This window comes from Crocodylus porosus, unplaced genomic scaffold (genome assembly GCF_001723895.1).
Source record: "Crocodylus porosus isolate Cpor-Errol unplaced genomic scaffold, CroPor_comp1, whole genome shotgun sequence".
In the NCBI taxonomy this organism is placed as follows: Eukaryota; Metazoa; Chordata; order Crocodylia; family Crocodylidae; genus Crocodylus; species Crocodylus porosus.
The window spans coordinates 12,956,947-12,980,273 of NW_017728907.1; the positions used below are offsets into that span (position 1 = coordinate 12,956,947).

The 23,327-nt window shown below is 38.8% G+C and overlaps 1 protein-coding gene across 3 annotated transcripts in view; it reads right to left on the reverse strand.

Annotated features, from left to right (window-relative positions):
* Window positions 1-223: 223 nt before the first annotated feature.
* SUCO (SUN domain containing ossification factor) overlaps window positions 224-23,327 on the reverse strand; it is a 66,841-nt gene continuing 43,737 nt past the window's right edge. For 2 of the 3 annotated variants that reach the window (XM_019530770.1, XM_019530768.1), the window contains 13 exons: window positions 22,787-22,807; window positions 22,501-22,556; window positions 21,522-21,613; window positions 19,805-19,870; window positions 16,683-16,757; window positions 15,917-16,010; window positions 11,594-12,775; window positions 10,459-10,546; window positions 7,866-7,970; window positions 7,034-7,188; window positions 6,449-6,540; window positions 2,365-2,420; window positions 224-2,214 (listed from right to left, as the gene is read on the reverse strand). In XM_019530770.1, coding sequence (XP_019386315.1) covers window positions 1,768-2,214; window positions 2,365-2,420; window positions 6,449-6,540; window positions 7,034-7,188; window positions 7,866-7,970; window positions 10,459-10,546; window positions 11,594-12,775; window positions 15,917-16,010; window positions 16,683-16,757; window positions 19,805-19,870; window positions 21,522-21,613; window positions 22,501-22,556; window positions 22,787-22,807 — 2,529 coding nt within the window. In that variant the 3' untranslated portion in view covers window positions 224-1,767. The remainder of the gene's footprint in view (window positions 2,215-2,364; window positions 2,421-6,448; window positions 6,541-7,033; window positions 7,189-7,865; window positions 7,971-10,458; window positions 10,547-11,593; window positions 12,776-15,916; window positions 16,011-16,682; window positions 16,758-19,804; window positions 19,871-21,521; window positions 21,614-22,500; window positions 22,557-22,786; window positions 22,808-23,327) is intronic. The other variant, XM_019530769.1, reaches the window with a different exon arrangement.

Below are 23,327 nucleotides of genomic sequence, written 5' to 3' on the forward strand. Positions count from 1 at the left end.
TTGCTTACCATGAAGATCACAGGCATTTACTAGCTAAATGAACGAGGGAAACGAGAGACGCACTTATGCAGGACCATACAGCAAGTCAGGGGCTTGGCCAGGAATAGAAACCAGGTTTCCTGACTGCTTCCCCACCCCCCCCACCTACCTGGCACCACATCATATTTCTTTTTGTATTATGAACTTCAACCCATACAATTTGTAAAGGAAAAAGCCACTAAAATAAAGACAAGTGTTCAGATTTATTTGGAAATTCACAGTTTCTAATGGCACTACAGCTCTGTAGTTACATACTCTTTCTTCCACAATGTTGTATGCTGCACTCAGATGGTATAAAAACTTCTTCCTGATTCCAATTGGGAGCTCTTCTGAAGACTTGTTCTAAAAATCAGGTCCATGTGCTCTGACTGGCTAATTGTGCAGACTGACATTGAAAGTACCTCACCTTAAAGTATTCAAAACCTAACATGAAAGCAGCAAAAACAAAGGCCTTAAATAAGTCACATTACATACAATACCCAGGAAAGGCATTAGATCCATTAAAAAAGGGTATCACTAAAAGTGCTCAATAAGTTAACTTAGTTGTACAACATGAACATGTAACAAACTTTCAAAAAGGAATATCCTTTTGTCCCATTCACTCAGATTCACATTCACAAAATTTTAATGCAGCCATACATCCTATTTTATCCAGATATACAATTACTGTCAACACACACACTCACACATTCAGATGTGAAAGTACCAAATACATACATACACTGCACAATTGGTTAGCCAATACAAAAGCAACACTTTAGGGATATAGCCACTTTTGAATAGACCTGACCAGTTAGATTCCAAAGCCTGGCAAACTCACTGATGCATTTCTACCCAGGACTGATTAGGACAGCTATTTCCAACTCTTTGCTGACACCTTTATATTTTTGTTGGCTACATATCCTGAAGTTGCCATATTCTGAATTAAAATAGGAAGCGAAGAGGCTAAAATAAATCTTAGGAGTTACAAAAAATTCCATCTGGGGAAAAAGGCATGGCTGTTGTTACAAGATCCTGTAATGTACAGCACAGAAATTGTTGGGAAATTCTCATTCATTTAATACACCCGAATACTACAATGCATTTTAATTAACAAACTCTGAAATTTGATAATATGACTTCAAGTAACAAGATGTCTTGCCCAAGTGAGTTTGCAAAACAAAGATCTAATCAGCCAGTCTACCTTATTAGTATTTCTACAATATCTAACCCACTTTACTGAGTCCAGCTGAAGGCCAACACATCCTTTTACAGCACTGTAGTGTTGTATCTTCAAAAAAGCTAGAGAAATTACAAAAGAAATCAAATGACAAACAAATTGTTCTGTCGCCCCCACTTCCAGTGGCATTATAAATAGACAAAAGGCACATAAATATGGGAAGGTGCAAGAAATAGGAACAAAGCTAAAGGGAAGAGGACTAGGCTTTTATCCCTATTCCACCCAAACTGGGTTTCAAAAAAATCTTTGCCCCAGGAATTGTGAAAAAACCCTTTATAAAATGAGCCCTTCCTCCCTCCCCCCAAGCTGTCCACAAAGGAAACTATCAGCTTTGCAAAATTGCAGCTTGTAACTGACGGACACAATCCCACTGACGTAGAAGAGGCAGAAACCATCTTTTCTGAATACTTTCCAATTAGTTGAGTTCTTTGTCTCCCACCATCCTCCCACAGAATACCACAGGCTGTTCAGATGAACAAAACTCTCCTGATGAAAATGTTCAGCTAGTTTTAGACGTGTCCAGAAACGGTTGTGACACCAAGTGTTCCCACTGTTATATCTTTGTTTCCTTTGATTAGATCATGAAGGCTTGGCATTGACCCCGACTTAGTCTGTATTAAAGTTTTTATAAGCTTCCCTTGGTCTGGTACTTTTGACCTTCTTCGTTTTAAAGCCCTCTTCTCAGTTTTTGTCTTTTGGGTTTGTCCATTGCACAGACTTGTACAAGCTGAAATGCCACAAAAATAGGACTCCTCAGACTGCGATGAAGTTTCCGAGCTTCCTTCTGATGGAGGACCCTTGTATGAAGAGTGATACACCTCTCCAATATTAGAGAAGTCTCTCTGGTTCGTAAAGGGTTTTCCTCCTTTTATCTCCCCATTGGCTATCGGATGCAGAGGCTCTGCTGCTGGCTTGATAGTTTCAATCTTTTCACTTTTGTACTTGCAACGTTTTTTCTAAACCACAAGAGGAGGAAATAATTAGACTATGCAATGCAATCTGACTTTAAAAAAAAAAAAAAACACCACACAAAACCCAAGTATAAGCACCAGTAAGGGGTTCTTTTGGTCTGAGAGAAGCACCACCTACTGGAAGAGGTACTCTACCTTTTTTTCTGGTGAAAATTTCAGTGGTTCTACAATGTACAAGTCGCCTGGATCCACTGGAAGAAGAGATTTAATATATTAAGACGACAATAAAAACTTGAAATTACAACTACAGGCACTTCATATTTCTAGGGTTATGCAAATTCTAGATACTGGTTTCTATTCCTTCATCTAAACTTATGTTATCCTGCTTTCAATACATTCCCTAGCTCCCATTACCTCTTAATGAGATGCATGTGTAAGGAGAGAAAAAAAAATAGAACTCCAGACTGAACAGCTTTATGAATCTTTAACAAGTCAGAATGGTTCGTTTTAAAGCAATATAACTCCGTATGAACTGAAAGATCTCATTGATAGGTTAGTCCAAAACAACATGCATAAAAATCTAGCTAAATATTGAATTGTTCAGATTGAACCTGAACATTATGGGACCATGCAATTTTAGGAAACAGCCCCTCCCCTTTCTCCCCCCCATGTAAAAGCTGATAACTGCAGATAAAGACATTGAACTGTTACTGTCACTACAAAATCCCACTGGAGAATCAAGTAACCAACAAGAATTAGGAGTGACACACTAATAACTAAATTAAAACTGGAAAAAGAATCCTGGCTTGATTTTTTACTGCATGCACAAAAATACCGAAGTCTTATTTTAAGACTGCCCCACATAAGCTGAATGTGATGTTTATTATTCTTTTGAAGGAAAAATGGCAGATTTGAATCAGACCAATATAGTAAAATAAAGAAAATATTGCAAATACAAGCTAACACAACTTAAATAGGAAGGCTGCCTATGCCAGCCTAAAACTAAAAGTTACTATTGCTTCAGTGTTTTCATAGTCACACTTCCAAACAGAAGGCAAGGATTTATTAAAGCAATACATCTTATAAATCTGACCAACTATTTACATGTTCCCACTGTTTCCATGTATGTACATAGTTGGTCCAATAAAAGATATCACCCTAAGAAGCCCTTGCTTCTCGCATAATTTCTGAACCATCATGGCTACAATCACCACTCAAACTACTGTATTCAAACAGAAACACAGAATCCTGAAAGCAAAAATTTTTTTTTGTAGAGGCAGTAATCCGGGTCTTAGCTGGTCTCTTACATTTGTTCATGTGGTTTCTTCCTACTCGTACAGTAAAGAAAAAGAATTGTTCTTTTCAAACAAAGAAGAGAACTGTATTTGCTGGTTTATTAGTAGTTCCTCATTTGTTTTAGGAAAAAGTGCTAATCTAAGAGCAGAGGTTGATCCGACACTAGTTACAGCACGCGGGAGCAGACTTGATTAACAGTCTGCTGGAGTGTGGCAATTATCTTGCTCCAGCAGCCTCCTGTCTTGTGCGTGTTCTCAAGCTTAAAAATGGTAGTGGGGGTGCCTGACTAAAGCTTGTCCTGTCCCCTCCTCCCCTCCCCTGGAGCATGTGCAAGAGTGCCCCTAGGTTCAGAACACTAGGGAATACATTCTCACTTGTGAGGGAACCAAAAACTGGCCCATATTTTTGGAAGGCAACTAACAAAATTTAGATGCCTCCATATTTTGAGTGCCCAATTTAGGGCAGTTTGAGGCAGGCATTTAAGCACCAAGTTCCAATGATGCCAGTGCCATTTTAAATTGGGTACTCAAACATCAATAGCCTGAATTTTCATAAATTGCTACCATGCCTTTGCAAGACCCCTGTTTACACACATACACACACACCCTTCCAGGATTGTTGTGAACTATAAGAATGATATAATTCACAATTTCAGTCACAGAAACATGCTGAGGGCATTCTAATGCACAACATGAATGCATTCAAGTGTAAATTTAAAGGCAACATTTTGGGCTCTTTTTTGCATGCATATGGTCTTAGTGTAGCATGGCCAATAGTTACTGACTTTAGGAGTACTAAATAGGATTTGAAAAAGGAATCCTCTACAAATAGGGCTGCATACCAGATTCCTCAGCTGCTAGATGCAGATGTTGATGCTAATGATAACCTTTTAGACCTAGCAATATCGAGTTTAAGAACTGAATGGTTATTATGAGGTAACCATTATAAAGGAATAAGAACCATGTTTGCAATTTATTTTGCCAGCCTGAAGTGAGGAAGGGAGTTATTTACTATAGTGTTGTCTAGGATATCAAGGCAACTGACCTTATTTATACACAAATTGAATAAATGTGTTGTAGGATAGACTAAAGGGTAGTTTAAAAATGCATTAAGAAGGGTTTACATTCAAACTTTCTACAAGATTTGAAGAACAGCTCCCCAGTATTATATTGAATATTTCTTTCTTATTTTAATCCCCCACTTAAATTTATAATACATTCAGCTGTCTAATACTATACAAATTGCTATTAACAAGGAACAGCAGAGAAATGAAAATGTATGTTTCTAACAAACCACCATGGATCAACTGAATGAGAGTTCATGTGTGCTAGTCACAAAAAATCTAGACACTGATTTGGGTGAGCAGGTATGGCTTTAGGCCTTTGGTTCGGAAAAAATCTTGGACCTTGAAAGCATCCTAAATATAGATAAATCAGGCATATACAAAGAAATCAGGTCTCCAGGATAACCATGTAAGAATAAGCCTCCATTAGAATAGGGTTTATTTGGTAGGTGTTTATTCCATGTTTACAGATCGCTAGTTTGTTTTCAAATAATAGGTGTACAGAATACTTAATAAATTTCTTTGAACCACAATTCAGTTTACTCCAAACAGTTTCAAGATGGAAAAAGGTTTCTGAAAAAAACCCTCAGAAATAAAATATCCTTCACAGGATCTAAAACAAACATAACTCTACAGTTCTACAGTGACAGATTTCTGTCACCCTCTTGGTTGTTCAAAAATTGGTGTCTGATCACTGGATTCTCCCGATTCACTTTGGAATATAGTTGCTTTGAAAACAGCAATTAAAACTTCCTTGTACATTAGAACGATCAAGAAAACAATCCTTTTTTAGAATATAGTTGCTGGCCAGGACCTATGCTTAGAGAAAAGTCCTCATCCACGTTTTAGCAAAATTTGCTGTAGGATTACTCTACTGCTATCCAAAAAGTGGAAAACCAACTCAGTATAAATAATCTCGACTTGCAAAAGCTCCAGTGCTGCATTCTGCTGCTTACATATATTCTGTAATTGTATTTTCAGAAGCAGACATTCCAACTCACTTGTTGGCAAGAGATACTCTTTCTTCCTTTTTTTTTTTAAAAAAAGATAAACAACTCCAAAACCCATATTCAGCATCTTTTCTTTACTTTTTATGAGTTAACACTGCTAGGCTTCAAGAACTCTTCTTATAAAGAACAGGCAAGTGGCAGAAGTAACAGACTGTACTGTAACTTCAGATATGTTACTAAGGATATGGACATTTTCTTGGGCAGGCTTGTATTTGCAGCACAGCTAGGGCAGTACTACCCTATGAAACAGTTTTGAACCCATGCTTTAAAAGATATTTTGAGGATGCTGGAAGAGACATTAAGAGAGGTACCAACACTTTTAATATTAAGTCTCAAAAAAATGCTTTGAGATTAAAGATGCATGTTCTAACATAAGTAGAAACTGCATTTTATCCACCTGTATTTTTCCTACAGTAGAGGCACCTACATGTGCAATTAGCATGTAACAATAAACTCCAGTGCAGTTCATGCTGGAGTCAGCTGCTCCCAGGCACAGCATCTTCATGTGTGCACAGGACTGCAACTGCCTGAACCAGGTACTATTCTCCTGTGGAGTTAGTTTATTCCAGTCTAATAGGGGTACACCTGTAGATGTGCGACATGTACTGTGCAGCTAATTAATCTACTGCACAGTAAGTTTCTTGTGTACACATGACCAGTTACTTTATCCTGTCCACTGTGGACACAATAGTTAAATCACCATCTTCTTTTATAACTCATTGAATTATTGCAATTTATTGTTTTCTGATGTACCCAATGATGCACTTCACTGGTGGAAACCAAGTACAGTGTTGCTGGATTCTTCTTCTGAAAACTGATTTAAAAGACGACATTCATAAATATACAAATACAGAAATCACATTTTACACATTTAACAAAATGCTAAGAATTAACTGTACATAAATAGTACCTTCTTTGCCAGTTAGTTGAAAAGACTGGGATCTGACAAGCGGAAGAGAAGTTCTTCTTTTCAGATTCATATCATCATAGGAGGAAAAGCATCTGTAAGTAACAAAATCCACAAAGAATTACAATTTAACAAATGATCCAATTCATGTCTCTATTAATGCCCTTTGTGCTTTGTACTACAGTCAGACTTTCCCATGGCCAGGCATCTCAGAAATTATCCTGGACCTTGTTGGTGGTGCTCGTTCAAAAGTGGCCATGGGACACCTTAAGAGCAACATGAAGTGTTCTCTTCACATCCAGAATTTGGAGTAGTGTCTTCACTAGTGCCCATAAACCCTTCCTAGAACAAGGCATTACTCAAATCTCAAAGGGAAATCTAGTTCCCACAGTTACAGGATTTCTTCTACAGAAACCTTTGTTGCATTTCATAAGCTAAGCTTCTGAACTTACAGAAAAGAATTAGTACAAGTGAAATGGACAAACAATGACATCCTCCCAACTGGACGGAATCCCTCATTTCCTCCTAATTTCTAGATAAAGTGTAAATATAAAGCCTGCAAAAACTGATATATTAATAGAGGAGTACCTTTTGGGGCTAGGGTAATGATTACTTTGGGGAATTTTTGAGTGGTAATCTTCATTGAACTGAGATGCATTTCTGCAACGCTGCATACAGAGGATCAAAACCAGGATGAGACACAGAACCAAAGCAATCACCAGATAGCTCTGTCGATCAGAAACCTGAAAAAAAAAAAAGAGAGAGATTTTTTAAAGTTAAAAGATTAGTTTAACTGTAATGCAGCAGACAAAGTATATTATTAGACAGTTGTTCAACTTCTTTTAAACTTAAGACCATGGTAAGTTTTCGGTGTATTCTGGGGATTCTTTTTCAACTTTTATATCCAATACTTTTCCGGGGGGGTGTTAAACTGAGTGTTTACTGTACAGCCTGGTATTTGCCACACTGTAAATTCACTTGCCTATTATATTTGATAACTTAACCAGCAGACTCGACATTTTTGAAGTCTCAACAATTACCAAAGACTTAAGCATCAGGTAGTTAGTCTCATTTTAATTGCATAGAGGCACCAAAAGTTTACTTTGTCACCTTACTCAACCAAAAGTCCTGACCTCCTGGAAGTAGGCAAATCCAACTATGATAGCAGTCTTGCATTGTTAATCTGTTCTGTGCTACTGACCTTATACTCTGTACTGCAGCAGTTATCCAAGACTGCTTCCCATACTATTCGACTACTTTGCTTTGACTAACTGCCAAGGGCCTGAAAACAACATCATGTGCATCTCTTTGCAGATGCAACTGCATTTCAGGAAGATCCTTGGCCACAACAGAACCAGAAAATATTTGTAGACAAGTTTTCCATGCCCAGCTTCTTGTGCCACAGAGATGTTATAATTACCTCACGTTTTAGTTCAGCTACAGTTGTTGACAGATTGGAAACTAGCTGAGTCATGTTGTTGAGCTGCGCCTGCAGCAGTTGGATGGCTTCTGTTTGCCGCTGATCCTGTGTTTAAAACAAAATGGGGATAAGTTAATTTTACTTTGCAGAATTCTATCACTATGTGCTGTTAAATTTATCAGAATACATTCCACCTAATCTACTACATTAGAGGCCATAGAGCCACAGTTAAGAAAGCTTTGTTTATATACTGATTAGATACAAAGAAAATATTTATCATAGATAATTGGATCTAGATTCTACAAAACAAAGATTTTCTGCATAAATCTTTAAAGTTTAAGCAGCATGTACCACTGCATTTTGATTGTGCCAAGTTTTTACGTGAACACTACTGAAATCTGCAGCAGATCAAGTATTGGCTTTATCCCAAAAAGCTACCTTACAGAAAATGCATTTCACTATGACGGTTTCTATTCGCATCATTTTATCTGTGAAGCACGAGAATAAAAAACCAACCCACTGCCCTGCATGATAAAGAGGGGAATCTAACTTGTGTGTCAACAATAGCAACTGAATTGCCATGAGTCTAACAATCGTTTGCTTATACTCCAACGAAACAGGCTGCTGTCTATGAAAGCTTCTACCTTTTCTGAAAGAGTTAGTCTTTAAAGGTGCCACCCTGCCCTGCTTTCAATCCAATGCTTGTTAAACACTTCTTTGGGGTCAATTTCAAAAGAAGCAGGGTGCTATAAATATTACATCACTAAGGGCCTTGTTACACAGTAATTTTAGGCAGCTTCTGGAGTTGTTAACCCCTGAATTGGCTGCATATTAACAGCTTTTAAGTAGTTTAAAGTGCTCATTAGCCACCTTAGAGTTATGCCACTCCAGGGCATGATCATCTCCAAATCGACCTAATTTCATTCCTATTCTATTACCATATGGTCAATTCCCACAGCTATTCTCTCCAAGCTGAAGTCCCCCAGTATCCTAGGATGCAGGGGCAAGCAGAGACACTGGGCACAGTGGGGCCAGGCACAGAGTTGCTGCCTTGCTGCAGCTCTGGAGCACCTGGCAGTTGTGGTGCCTCCCAGACCAACTTGCTGCTCTGAATGCCTGGGCCAGATTTGGGCTGCAGTGCCTATAGGGGTGGCAGGCTGGAGCTAACCCCTCCCACTGACCCACAGTTAATTGGAGTGTAGGGGTAGGCGCAGGTTCAAGTGCATCCCCCACCTGGTACCTGCGCCCCCAGGCCCCAGACATGCCCTGGCAGGGCTGGGCAGCTGAACAGGGTACAGCTTGGTAGCTGCAATGCGGTAGCCCGAGGCCAGTTCCCACTACCCATTCTGCTGGGCTGTGCATGGTCTGGCCATCAACAGCCACAAATTGGCAGGCACTTGAAGCCCCTGAACCCCTTCTGCCATAGCAGCTAGGTGGCTACAGGCAGTGTGAGGTTCAGTACTGCCCGTCTAGGCTGGGGTGAACAGAGCAGGTGGGGAGGCTGCACTGCTCACAGCTGCCTCCCAAGCCCGACAGGTAAAAGGATGGGACTTCCTGCCCAGTGGCCACAGTAAGCTTGTACAGCCCCTAGTGTCCACACTCAAAACCAAGCGACTGAGACAGCCATGAGATTCAGAATAAGTTTTGAAAAAAAAAAAAAAGAGACATATTACAAATGGGTAAAAGCAGCTAATGATTTACCAAATTACTACTAATTCAGCAAGAAAATGAATCACTTAGAAATAGACAAGGAAGTTTTCTTACCGTCTTACCTCAGTCAAAATCAGTCACAAGCCAAGAGGTAATGTACTTGCACCCTTGGTGCAAAGCACAAGTCTGAAAGTGTACATGCACCGGGGGGGTACTGCAAGCCAAGAGGTCTGAGCTCAAATACACAGGAATGTGCATATGGACAATTACTACAATGAATTTAGGGTTTGCTCTTAACAGGTTTTCATCCTAACTTTTTCCTAGAATGTCACTTTCAGACCAAGACCGGGTCTAAAGAGCTTTAGAAAATGGCAAATGACAGACAGCAGCAAGTTAGAGCAGAAACAGGCACCCTTTGCTAACTGTATGTGGTTCCCGACCCCGCAAAGCCATTTATAAATCACAGCATCTACTTTTTCCTAAAGGTCTGAACACAAGGGGCCAGGAAAAAACCAAGGTGGGCATATATGGCTCTATACAGACAGCAAGTACACAATATAAAAACACTCAAAATTGAGCTCCACAAGTCCATTTTCAAAGTAAACCTAAGCACTTCCCTTCCCAAGTGTGCAAGTCATGCTTTGGCCCTTCTGAAAACTACTTATGGCTTGAAGGAGGGAGAGAAGGATCCATTCCCCATTAGCTTTTAGACACATTTATCACCTAGGTTTTGCTACAGAAGTCTAAAAAAGGGTTAGCTGAGAATAGGACTACTTTAAATACAGAGGCTATACTTGTTGTGCAGCTTTTGCGTTTTTATTTGAACATTATGCAAATCTTGGTCTTAATATTATTGTTAACACTGTTTTAGGTAATTAATTGTAAGTTGCTTATTTTTCTGAGAACAGAAATGTTTTTACACACACACACAGAGAAAACATACCTGCTCTTCTGCTATTCGTGAAGTGTTCTGAAGTTTTATTATGGTTTTATTGAAAGCTTTCTGCATTTCTTCCATTTGCTTTCGGTACCTACAAAAAATTGGGTCCCATTGTAAAGGTCAAGATTTCAGACATGTTGCCACAGCACCCTCAATTTATCTAGTATTAACCTTCTCTTTTCTTTTTTAAATTTCTAAAAAAAAAAAAAAAAGGTTAAAAAAGGATTTCCTACCTGGTGTGTACTTTCAAGAGCTAAATTAAAAATAGGATCTTATGACCTTTTCCTAGTACCCATCCCACTTAACAATGATGAGGGTGATCCTACTGATTTTGCCTACAAGTTTTGTTGAAGACAAGACATTTAATTCAACTAAGCAAAAAGATCTGGATCAGCAAACCCTGGTTACAGTAGCTACTTGAATTCGAGAATATCCCCCAAACTTCTGGATGCTGAGACAGAGACAAGCAGGTGAGCCTATTCTTAAAACTGATTTCCAAAACTCAATATAAAGCAAAACCAGACTTGTATTTAGCTAATGTACTCTTGGAAGAGTAAAAGTACTTACTAGCATTATAGTTGCAGAGGCCTTAATTGCCACCATTGTTTGAAGACCATATGCCTCCCACATCATTCCTTTTTAAAATGCAAATACCAGAAAACTAAATTTCCTTAACAAGTGAGAATAAATACTAAAAAGATTTCTATAAAGTTGTGGCAGTTCAGTAAATGGAAAGAGTTGCCACGTACTTGGAACCTGCTGCATCAATTACATGGCAGAGGGATCACAGTCCGTTTGAAAGGATTATAGATTTACAGGATTATAAAGAGCACATCCTGGCTATAACCACCACCCTTAAAATGGGGCACTTTTATGATACTTCATGATGTTATTAAATTTATCGTCTGCTGAAGAATGCCAAAGAAATTATAACATCCAAACTTTGGACAGCTTTTAAAGTACGTTATTCTCAGTTTTGTGTAAATATTTACACTGCTAAGTAGTTACTGAACTCGTAAGTTTACAGACATTGGTATGAAAGCTTCTGTACACAAGTTTACAAGACTGTGCATACAACAACTGGCTGTGTAATTTTAGACTGTCTACACACAGATTTTCCTAACCATTAGGAGCTTACCTTTGACTAAGTTCTTCTAAATAGCGGCTGCTGAGAGACATATTTACTTCTAGGGCTTTAATACGATTATTAAGCCGCATGAATACAGACTCTTTTTGATTAGATCCATGAACAAGATTTCCATTAGCATAGCCTAGATCTGTAGAATTCTGCAATTCAGCATAGAAGTCTGTCGCTGCTCTCTGCTGTCCACCAGAAACAGGAATTGCTAGGAAAGCTTCCTCAGGTGTCTGCTCATCTTCTTTTATTTCTGCTGTAACAGAAGATTCAGCAGGAGGCAAAACTTGCTTCTGTGCATCTGAAGTGCTTGCTTTTCCTTCTCCAATACTGTTACCTATTGTAACAGGTATTGCAGTTGTTGTGTGCTCAGGCCGTGGTACAGTCTCTGTAGGCTTTGAGATTACCTGAACAGGAGTCATATCTTTTGTACTAGTTTCCTGGAATTCAGTGACGGTGTTTGTTTCAGAGATCACAGAATGTTTCTCAGCAGTAAAGGAGCCGTCAACTCTCTTTTCTGCTTCATCAATGATCTCAACAGTATCCTCTTGGGAAGTCACTGGTGACACAGCCTGCCCTACTTCTTGTTTTGTAGGCTCCAAAGATACTTCTATCGTAGGCAGTGGCTTAACTTCTGAAGTAACTTCTACAAGAAGAGACTGAGAGAGAGTTTGAGGAAGACTGGGTTCCAGTTCAATAGAATCCACAGTCTGATTACTCACATCCTCAAGGAGTACACTTAAGTCATTTGCAATTGTAGATCCAGGCACTCTCTCCATGATTTTGCCATCTAATTTCTCAGGCAGAGGTTCCTCTACTGCAACACGTAAAGACTCTGTTGGAACTAACTGTGGATACTGAACAATAGCAGAGTATTCTCCATCTTGTTTGCCATCAGTTTTGCTACGCTGTCGATGAAGAGCTACTATAACTGAACACCATTTGTACAGATATTCTGAAAAGCTAGAAATACAGCAAATGTTTGCCAGGTCATAGCAATAGATTTGTGTCTCAGACTCAAACCATGGGGTCGTCTCTTCCTCTTGCTCATCACTGGGCAACAGGGTTACTGTTGACTGGCTTGTCTCTTCTTCATACTCTTGCACTAATTGTACAATGGGGCTTTGTGTGGTAGCTAGGGGTGGCTGCTCCTTTTCTATTTCAGGTATCTCTGTAGTTACAAGCCTACAAACAGAAGTTGTGTGTTAAAAACCCAGGTTGTTTCTTTGCTTCTTTTTATAAGATGCAGTAAATTATTTTGAAATGGATGCATGAAGTTGATGCTCATGAAAGAAAGACGATGGCAGTAGCTGTCAGATATGGTATGAAGAACCACTGAAATTAAGTAAAGTGATTTTTCTGAAGTGTACTTTAATCTTAATTTGTATGATCTCCAATTATCTTAATTCACAGGGTCTTTGGATACAGATTATTCACCATGCAAAAAATATATATTCTAGTGGTAACAAGAACAGATATTAATTTGAAAAATCAAATATTTTCATGCATTAGGATCCATGTTTTCCTCAACTGGTTTCTCAAAATATGGAGACAGACAGAACTGAATATACGAGCTTCAGGGAACCATCGTTTTCCTTCCTGGATCAAGCTCTATGTACCTGAATAGAAGTAACCTATAACCATATGGACAAAGCAGAAATTAAATCATGGGGAAATCTTAAGAGGAAACTCCATACTTCCTAAATAGAAGAACTCAAAAATTAAGATTGTTTTAATGACTCAAGAAAGAGTAAATAGCTTACAGCCCAGTTGGATGGTTCAGTTTGCCAGGGAAGTGTAAATTCCCAAACATTCAAAATAGAAAAAACCCTCAAAAAAAAAAAAAAAAAAGTGACATAACTCTCCGGGCCCCCAAAATTTCTTATGAGGTTAATACTGGTTATCGATGTAAAGACACTTATCAATACTCATCCAGTTGTAATAAAGCAAACATTTGAACAAAGAATACAAAATAAACTAATCCAATATGCTGCTTAGGCTGTGGCATGGATTTTCAGAAATTTTAGTTTTCTATTGCTTGTAAGGCAATTAAACCACAGCTTTGTAATTTGTTCAGCTATTTCATTGATCATAAGCCAGTTTAACTCTGAGCTTGACTTCTTGGCCAATTCCCACCCTCTTTATTGTACTTTTTTTTAAAATTCAGAAGCAGCTTAGTTTGTCTTGAAAACTCTTTAATGTATATATACACTTACACAGGTAAAAACAACTGCAACATAGGAAATGCATCCTAAAAATGTAAAATATTTACCTCAGTCTTAAAATCAGATATGCTGTTAAGTTATGGGAACTGTATTTATGGGGAAACTATTTAGAAAAAAAAAGCTTTATAAATGAAAGCAAGGAGAAGGAAGTGACCTACATTTAAGTCTGAAATATTCTTAAGTAATTCTTAGGCTGCACCCACCAAAATCACATTTTTAACAAGGGGAGCAGTTTTTCATTTAATAAGTCTGAGTTTCTGCCATTAACTATGTTTAAACAGCCAAAGTAATCAAAAAAGAGTCTTCAAGAGGAAATACAAATTGGGGAGGAAAGTTGGGGGGGGGGGAACAAACAAACTTATCACTGTTCCAAATAACTATTAGACATTAGAAAAAAAATGTCAAGTATATAAGTAGGGCAGTTAAGCACACAAAGATAATATCCCTCCTTTAAAAATAAAGTCTGATCGGACAGAAGTGAAAACTGTTGTTTCCGACTAGGTTCTTGTTTTCATCAAGGAAAAGTTATGGCAGCAATAGGAACTTAACACCAAAAGTTGTTTCCAGGTTGATACTGTGTTACAAACAGTGGTATTCAATGTTTTGGCCCCGGAGGCGGGAAAAGTGGCATGGGGCCGTCAGTGGTCGTGAACCAGCATGAGGTCAGCCTGCAGGTGCAAACTGTCATGTTAGCCTGGCTATGCTTGGTGGATATAGGCAAGGAGTAAACCTGGCACCAGTGGAACCTTACATACAGGGCGATGTCATCCAGTCTGTGGGACTCTCCAGGAATCCAGAAATATGGCAGCAGGGTAGCAGTGCAAAGTTAATTGCTGTGGCTTTGGAAGCTGCGGCAATTAGGGCTGTCACTGTTCCCTTGCTGCCATATTTCCAGACCTATGGGGAACCCTGGGAGCTGGATGACATGGCCCTGCAAGGTGCATTCAGCTCATGGGTCAGAGGTCAGTACCACTGAATTATACTGGTAACAGACATTTCTAGTTAGACTGGTTTCTGCAAGACAAAAAAAACTCCAACTAGACAGAACAGCATATCAATCTCCACATCCAGCTTGATAACCAGATCAGAAGTGAGAAGCTCCTACTGCTTTCTAGTACTTTTGTTTAGAAAAAAACTAGCATCTGACAGAAAATAATTAATTCTTGGAGAATGTCATTGCTGGATTTTGCTGATCAATGCTCAATAAGCTGTTCACAAGAGTGACATTTTATCATCTAAAAAAAATTATTGTTAAATCACTTGAGAAAAATTGACCACAAAAAGTGTTTAAGGCTTAGGAGCATCAAACTCATCCGACTCCAAAGGCCAGTCTGTGGGCTGGATTAGGGCTGTTATGCATTGGAACCAGCCTGCAGGGCTGGTCTCATGGGGTGCCTCATGCAGCCTGTGCCCTAGACCCTTTGTGCTGCATACAGCCCCTGCAGTGCTGGGTTCAGCCCATGCTTGGGGGTGCGGCTGACATGATGCATATTCAACTTTTCCCATCCCCGTTCTCCAATTTCCAGACTGGATGCATGCACTTCATACAGCACAGGGTGACAACCGGGATGCACTGCATCCAGCGCCCCACCAGACCAGCCCTGTACCCTGGCTCCAGCACAGGGCACCAGAGCAAATGACCAGAGCTAGTCTGGTGTGCGTGCTGTACTAGGTCCAGCCCACACACCAGACAGGCTCCACAGGCCACAAGAAGCATGAGGATCAGCCACTGGCCAAATCATAGGGCTCCACAGGCCAGACATACAGCCTGTGGGCCAGATCTAACATCCCTGCTTCAGGGGAGATCCTAAGGGGGCAGAAAGGAATATGATTAAAGTCCTCCAAAAAACTTACACTTGCCACCAAGACATGTTTCCATATTCAACAGTCTTTTGATGCCAAATTTCCTTTTTACCCTATACAACATTCATTACTAGGTTCAACATTCATTATTAAGCTAAAGTCAAGCCACATTATAGATAAGCCAGAGTTAAACCAGTGGTAACTGTATTCAGATGATCTATTTCTACTGTAGACAAGACCCAAGATTAGTGCTAATGAAGTAGTCTTGGGCACTAAGTGATGCACAAAAATTACTTACTCTGATGAAGGAACAGGTGTTGGTTCAGGCAGTTTTGGCACAGCTGTCGAAGTAGCATTGATGGCAGTGGTATTTTCAGAGAGACTCTTATTTCCTATTATGGTACACAAAACAAGAAGAAAATTTGTACAATAGAATGAGAGCTGATTGAGTATCAGAGTTCAACAGAAAAGAACCACAAGCAAGGGTGAGAAAACAGCATGCTACGACAATGTATCCTAACAGGTCTGACTCTTCACTAACAAGTCATATTTGTTTTCTATAACACCAAGAAATTAAACAATACCAAATTTTTATAAGCAAAAATACCAAAGTAACTACACAATAGGCCTTGTTTCGCTTTTATGTTCAGAGCTCAGTATTTTCAGGTAATTGAAAACTGTTGACTTTTGTAGGAAGAAAAAAGTGTGCCCCTGTACATATCTGGAAGTATATAATGTGCAGAAGAAAGCTGCTATTCTTTCAGTGTTTAAAATTATGATGCAAGTTACAGACTAAACATCACATCAGAAGACAGCTGGACCAGTAGGCAGAAGCCCATACCATTTAACCGCTAAGAAAGTGCCCTAAATGCAACACTAACAACTTTTCCCTAGTCAAATTGCTGAGGTTTCTATGGTGTAAGCCATCACAGGGAAGATGCCACAGAAAAGGAATATGAGAGAAAAATTCAGTATTTGGGGTACCCAAATTTTTCAAAGAAGAGAAGGTGAGAAAACAAGGAAACTGACATTTAAGATAACAATAGGATTTTAAGGAAGTTTACCTTCAGCTTCAGAAATCTCTTCAGTTTTTGCTCCAAGTATATTAGCAGCAATGTTTACCATATTTAGAATAGCATCTAAAACAAAAAATGGAGATTAGGATGCATCCAGAATATCAGATTTCACTGCCATCATCAGATATTCCTAAGACTTGCCATTATGACCTTGAAGATAACAAAAGGTACTGATTGATCCTAAGATTAAGTCATCTATTCCTTTCCTTCCTGCTTCCTTTCTTACCTGTCCATTTTCAAAGAATTACTGGGCTTTTTGCTGGATGGATTTCCAAATGTTTCCAGGTTATCTAGTAAATCCTGATATTTACCAATGATGCTTTCACTTAAAGGGTTCTGATTTTACATTTTTAGAAGTCAGTGTAAAAACAAAAAAACAAAAAACCTACAAAACTATTAGCTGTGTGTTATTTTACAAGGGGAATGTCATATTTCTAGTCACCTCTCCCAAGAGTATAAACAGCCTGTGAAAAACTCTTTCAAGCCAACTGAATTTTGAAGTGCTACATTGGCTGACTCAGTCCCTGATACGATTTGTGGTTGCATGGAGCTACAGCTCATACCTCTACCTTGCCTACCTGTGCTGAACACTTTTGAGGGTTAGATTTCCCTTGGTATCCTTTTTTGACTGGCATGCATTACTACATTGCTTTATAGCTACTTTTTTTTTTTTTTAAAATAACCTCTAGCACACTTCAGTCTCTATTTAGTCTGGTTAGGAGACAGTTCTCTAAAAGTGTTTTGGTTTGCACCAGGTTGCAATTTGTGGTTTGGCTTGCCCTGAAGATCCCCTTTGTGTGTGGCAGTGTACTTGCATTGACCAGTGCAGAAACTTAATAAGGCAGGCCCAGGAATAATGTCGATCAAACACGGCTATCAGACACAATTTCTTATAAAATGTCAGCAGCAGTGAATAAGTCTTTGTTTGTAAAAAAGAAATGTTGCTGAAGTTACAGTATGGCAAAGCTGACCATAGTGGATGTTGGCGTTTGAGAACCTGTAAGAGACTTTGTGAAATCCAGGTACAGTAGAGGGTTAAATGAGCTTATGATGCTTGCTACCAATTTGCCTGGTATGTCTTCAGCTTCAAAAACAAAACTAGAAGTGGTAAAAAGTTTGCTATATAATGTTGGTGCCACGTAACTGACCTTTATTTCTCCCCACGAGGTCTCAAAAGCCAATGCACCATCTAGAACATCAATTCAGATCTATACAAAGCAGAGGCAGAGTTCTCCAAGATCAAATACAAATAAATGGCTCAGAAGTGTTTGGAATAAAAATCACTAAAAGGATGATTTAATTTCATCTTGGTGGAATATTCTCTCCCAAGCAATTTGAGGAATAGTCCAGAACTCCATGAATTTTGCTTAGGTTTTGTTCTATGCCCAATCGTAGTCTGAACGCCCTAAAAAGCCAAGAGAAAGATTGTAACCAAGATAGTTGAGTTCTTATTTGATCTGGATGCCTTTCAGGAGTTGAAATAGAAAGGAGGAGAGGAGATTAAAGCTACTATGTGAATCTGCCAGTTGATAAGAGAAAGGAGGGCTGAGGCACTACCTACACTGGTTTATTTGGCACAAAACTGCAAGCCGCTTTCCATTAATCAAAATCCCTAGTCAGTAAGCTCTCTAACATCACTCTATTCCTCATTCACAGAGAGACATACTACATGGAAGTCTGTGTTGCTGTTGTTTAGACTAGACAAAGGATCTCCTGCTGCTTAAAAAAAAAGATAAAGTGCATTTAATTCCAGGGTAGGCAACCAATTCAGCTAGCCACAATTAAGAATTACTGTTGTCATTAATATTCAGTCATCTGGGGGTAGGGCTGTTTGTTTTTTGGGGTTTGTTTGTTTTTAATTATTTTGGAATACTTGTTTCTATAAGAACAAGTTCTATATCCATTAAAAGAAAAACCACTGTTTTCAGACTGAGAAGTTTTTGCAAGTTTTAAAAGGTATTTCAACAGGACTTTGGCATGAATAATTTAATAATTATTGGTAAGAGGTAGTTTTTCTTGATAGTGCTTCAACACTACATCTTCTCATTTGAACTGAAAGTCAAACAAATCTGGAACTTTAATATTTAGTAACAGATTGCTCTTTATATGGCTATATTTGTTGCCTTTCCCCAAAGCTACACTAAAATATTATGCGGTATTTATGGCCATGGCTGTGTCTTTCACACTGCAACTTTGGGAAACTGGGATAAAAAGAATGTTTTACTTTGCAGATTTAAGGCTTAGGTTTATTTATTTGAGCAATAATAGAGAAGTAGCATTCACTGTTGATGTAAACTCTGCAATATAATTCACTTAATCTTGACAAAAAGGATTGCATGGCTGATGCTACCCTAAATAAGACTGCAGAGTTGAGGGCTTCCATCAGAACTGAAGTAATACCTCAAACATCTATTTAAGTTTAAGTCCCATGACCTCCCGAGTAAGGAGGTCCATTATGGTTTAGTGCACTGCCAGCCATAAGTGCCTCCTGAGGCTGGGGAGGGGGAGCTGGGCATGGTGACTGCCTGCAAGCAGCAACAGCGTGAGCAGCAAGGGGGGCAGTAAGTGGGTGCTGCCAGCAGCACCCAGGTCTCAGGGGCTGACTGTGCACCCACATGCACCCCCCATGCATCGCCAATGCTGCCAGCTAAACAGGAAGGTAGTAAGTAAAACCACCTGAGACATCACCTCCTTCAAAAAACAGATTAGTTTAAGAAGGGATGAGGAATCTTATGTGGACATAAGGCCTTCCACATATATTGAGAAGCACTCTGCACATCCTTTCCTATCATCCACTACCTCAGGGCAACTCCTCATGTAATCCTCCATCAGTCAGTTTCCGCAGTTAGTTACAGGAACTACTAACACTGTTTGAATCAAGATCATCATGCTACATTAAATAGTTTAATTGTAGCTCTAGCTTCTCATTTATTTTAATTAAAATGTTTACTGTTTAGTCATAATAAGAGAAGGTAAAATTTTTGAAGTTGCCCAGATATTTGAAATCCAAGACACTGCTCTTTAATTAAATGGAATCACATTCAAGTTAAACACCTTAATTATTACACAGTATTATTAAAGTTTCCTGAGAAAAATACAGCTATACTCACTTGTAGCAGAGCCAAGGAGATTTTTTGAAGATTTCTCTTCCCCTGTATTGTAATCCAATGGGTAATCTGTTTAAAATTAAATAAAATTATTCCTATACCAATACCAAGTCTAAAATTAAGCCTAAAATTAAGGTAAAAACATCCTAACAACTAAAATTAGGTTAAAAAAAGGACAAAAATTATACTGCATTTGAATCAGGCTTTAGGCATACTAAACCAGATAATTCTTACAAGTGAAGTGTTTTTCTTTTCTAGTACAGGAAAAAAGGGTGCAGCAAAATGTTATAAAAATAGGTTTAAAAATCAAAACACAGGAGGCACGAAATTTTGAGATCGGTTTCAGGAAAGTGTCAACTAAGAACAGAACTTTTTGGTCCACGAGCCATCAATGTCTGAAACAAAACATACTATCTACTTATGCTACATTTACTGTTCTATATTATATTGATTAGCAATGGAATCCTAAGTTAAGAAGATGACAATCTTTGTCTTGTTACCTCTTCAGGACTAATTAAGTTCTGCATAATAGGTATCAAGTAACTGAGATGCTCAGCCTTGAAAAACAAAAAACTTTCTGTAGGAAGTGAATCAATGAAATGGGCCTTATGCACCCTCTTAAAGAACATAGGTTTTGTGACAGCTCTGAAGATTAACAGAAAGCTGTTAACAAGTATCGTTATTTAGTAAGGTGACTAGATTTTCAAAGCAAAAAGCAAACGTTAATGGAGCAGGAAACAGGGGTCTTTAGGGGAATTGGGAGGCAGAGTGAGAAAGGATGCCCATGTTCCCTCTTTTCAGAAAAGTAATACGTTTTCACCATGCAACATAATATTTCTGCACAAGCCAGGGGTTAGAGCTATCAAAAGGTTCCCTTTGAAAAACATTTCTATTAAATTTCCTCTAATTTCAACTCCATTATAAAAACTTACCCTGTATTTGTGAAACGAGGTTTGTGGGTTGCTTTCCTTTTACTAGTGTCATTTCTTGTCCTTTATTTCTCTTTTCCAAGAAGGCTCATTTGTGAGCTTACCTACCCCAATCTCAATTCTTCTACTTCTGCTAGGTATAGGAGAAGTATAGCTGCTTATCCCAGTTTAATCTTCTACACATAGTTACTGATCAACACACCTGAGCCACCTGAAAGCCCTACTCTGGCAATACTGAAAAGACAGCAAGCCCTTCATTATGTGACTACGTGCATGTGAGCAGAGCGAAGCTTCATGTAGGGAGAACACAATGGTGACACAGTGCCAGAGATCCCCTGAAGATGGCTGAAGCATTATATATGTTCAGCCAATTAACTATTTAGTTCTCACAATCACTTGTGTATGCTGACACCTGCAGAGATTTACTGCAGAACAGCAGCTTGAGACTTAACCAGATATTTGGACATTCTTTGTAAGCAGGAAGATACTGTTATCCTAGAGCAGAGGTTGGCAGTGTCTTTAGGCTGCAGACTGGAGTGACTAGGACACAAATGCCACCAGCACTTCTCCTTACAGTGGCACAGGGAAGGCAACTTCTACCAAAGCTCCCCTCACAACCCTACATCTGTTGGCTGAATGCGACTTACCAACCCATCCTAGAAGATAATAAAAGTGAAGTAGTCCCTAACTGCCAAGCTGATCATTTCAGAACACATGAAAAACTTCAGGTGACCAAGTTACAAGGGATTTGATAGTTAATAAGCAATACAGTTATTTATTTGTTTTCTTACCGTAGTCTTCATCAAACAGCTCTTGGCGTTCTGACTGATACTGGGAATCAGCAATTTCTTCATATTCTTCAACCATGCTAGTGCCGAACACTCTATAAACAATATTTCAAATAAAACCAAAATGTAAGTTGTCAGGCTAAAATCTAATGGTGATTTAATGACTGAAGCAAGCACATTAAATTAACACTTGCCCTGGATTAGCCAACCAGCAAACTGGCATCTTACATAAAGCTGACCAATGCCTTTTCTTTTAAAACACTCATCTCTAGAAGGGTTAGTTAGGATTCCACTAGCGTTGCAGTTAGACTTAGCAGCACTATTTGGTTCTAACCTTCTTCCCACCTTAACCCCTCCCTTACAGAAGTCAGATCTTTTCTCATCACCTGACTTGTCATCCACATCTTATTCTTCATCTTGAATTACTGCAACATCCACCTTTTGCAATGCATAGAGGTCTTATCCTCCTCATTTAATTTAGGATAGAAATTCTAGGACAGTCTTTCTGGCTTGACACTGACCATGACACTTTCTTCAAATCCTTACACTATAGGATAAGCTCCTAGTGCACTACATTCAATCTCTCCCTCACCTTCAAGACTGGCTTAATAACCTGGAGCTATACTACTTTAGAGATACCACGGTTCAAATCTTGTTGTAACCTCGATGGCTGAAAAGAGGCTTGGAGAAGGGGTAGTGAAGGAGGAAAAAAGGGAAGCAGAATGTATAAGGGAATTTAGGGAGGACATTTCCTTATGGATACCACCTTATTTAAGGAATTTTTAAAGCAATTTACAATAATTTGAACCATCATGTCAGCAATGTCTAACTTATGTAATCCCTTTCTTTAAACAGAATCAAGAATACTGCTGCTGAACTTGAGAAACTGAAATGTTTTCCAGATGACATTAGACGCACTAAACATTCTCAGCCTTAGATGTAAAAGATAACTTTCAGCTCAAAGTATTTCATTCATTATTACCTTATAAGGCTTAGAGGACAAAAATGTTCTGATCCAAAATGTGACACCAACTCCACCTAAAGAATAACAAGCATTTAGAATGAAAGACTAGAGAAGAATCAGATAAAAATCTCTACTCAACACGCACATCTAGCTTTTAAATTTGGAAGTTAGGTTTACTTAAGCAGAATGCAGATTGCTCATAACAGAAAGGTCCTTGGAAAGCTTTATTCTTGCCAACTTGCTGAGCTGCAGAGTATACCCCAAGCCCTATGCATTCAATATTTGGAAAGAGGAGATTGCTAACCTTTATGTATTTGATGAACATCTGAAGCAAGAGAAAGGAAAAGAAAGATGTCAGTACAAAAGCTGGACACGTGCCACAGGCAACTCTAGCAATTTTAATTAAGTACTATAAAGGCTAAGTACACAGTCAAAAAGCCCGAGGCTAACTTGATTCAATCTTTGCAGGTTAGTCTAAACAGTGCAGATTGAACCCATAAACAAGTGAACAGACATTCACTTTTGATTCGAGAAATGCAGCCACATGCCTACAGTGGTCCAGGCCACAAGCCAAGGGGTACTTGAGCACACCTCCCCGCTTGGCTGGAACAGACAGCTTGAATTTGGAGGGGGACAGAATTTCAATAAACCAATTTAACCTAAATCAGTTAAGTCTGATAACACATCATCCAGGTTTATCTTAAACCAGTTTCAGCCATTTTGAAAGCAGTTTGTGTGCACCAAGCTTCTGTTGTGTTAGTTTTAAACTAGTTTCTGATCACTTATACTGGTTTAGGCCTAAATTTCTGTCCCAAGCTTAAATGCTTTACAAGAAATAAGCTGTG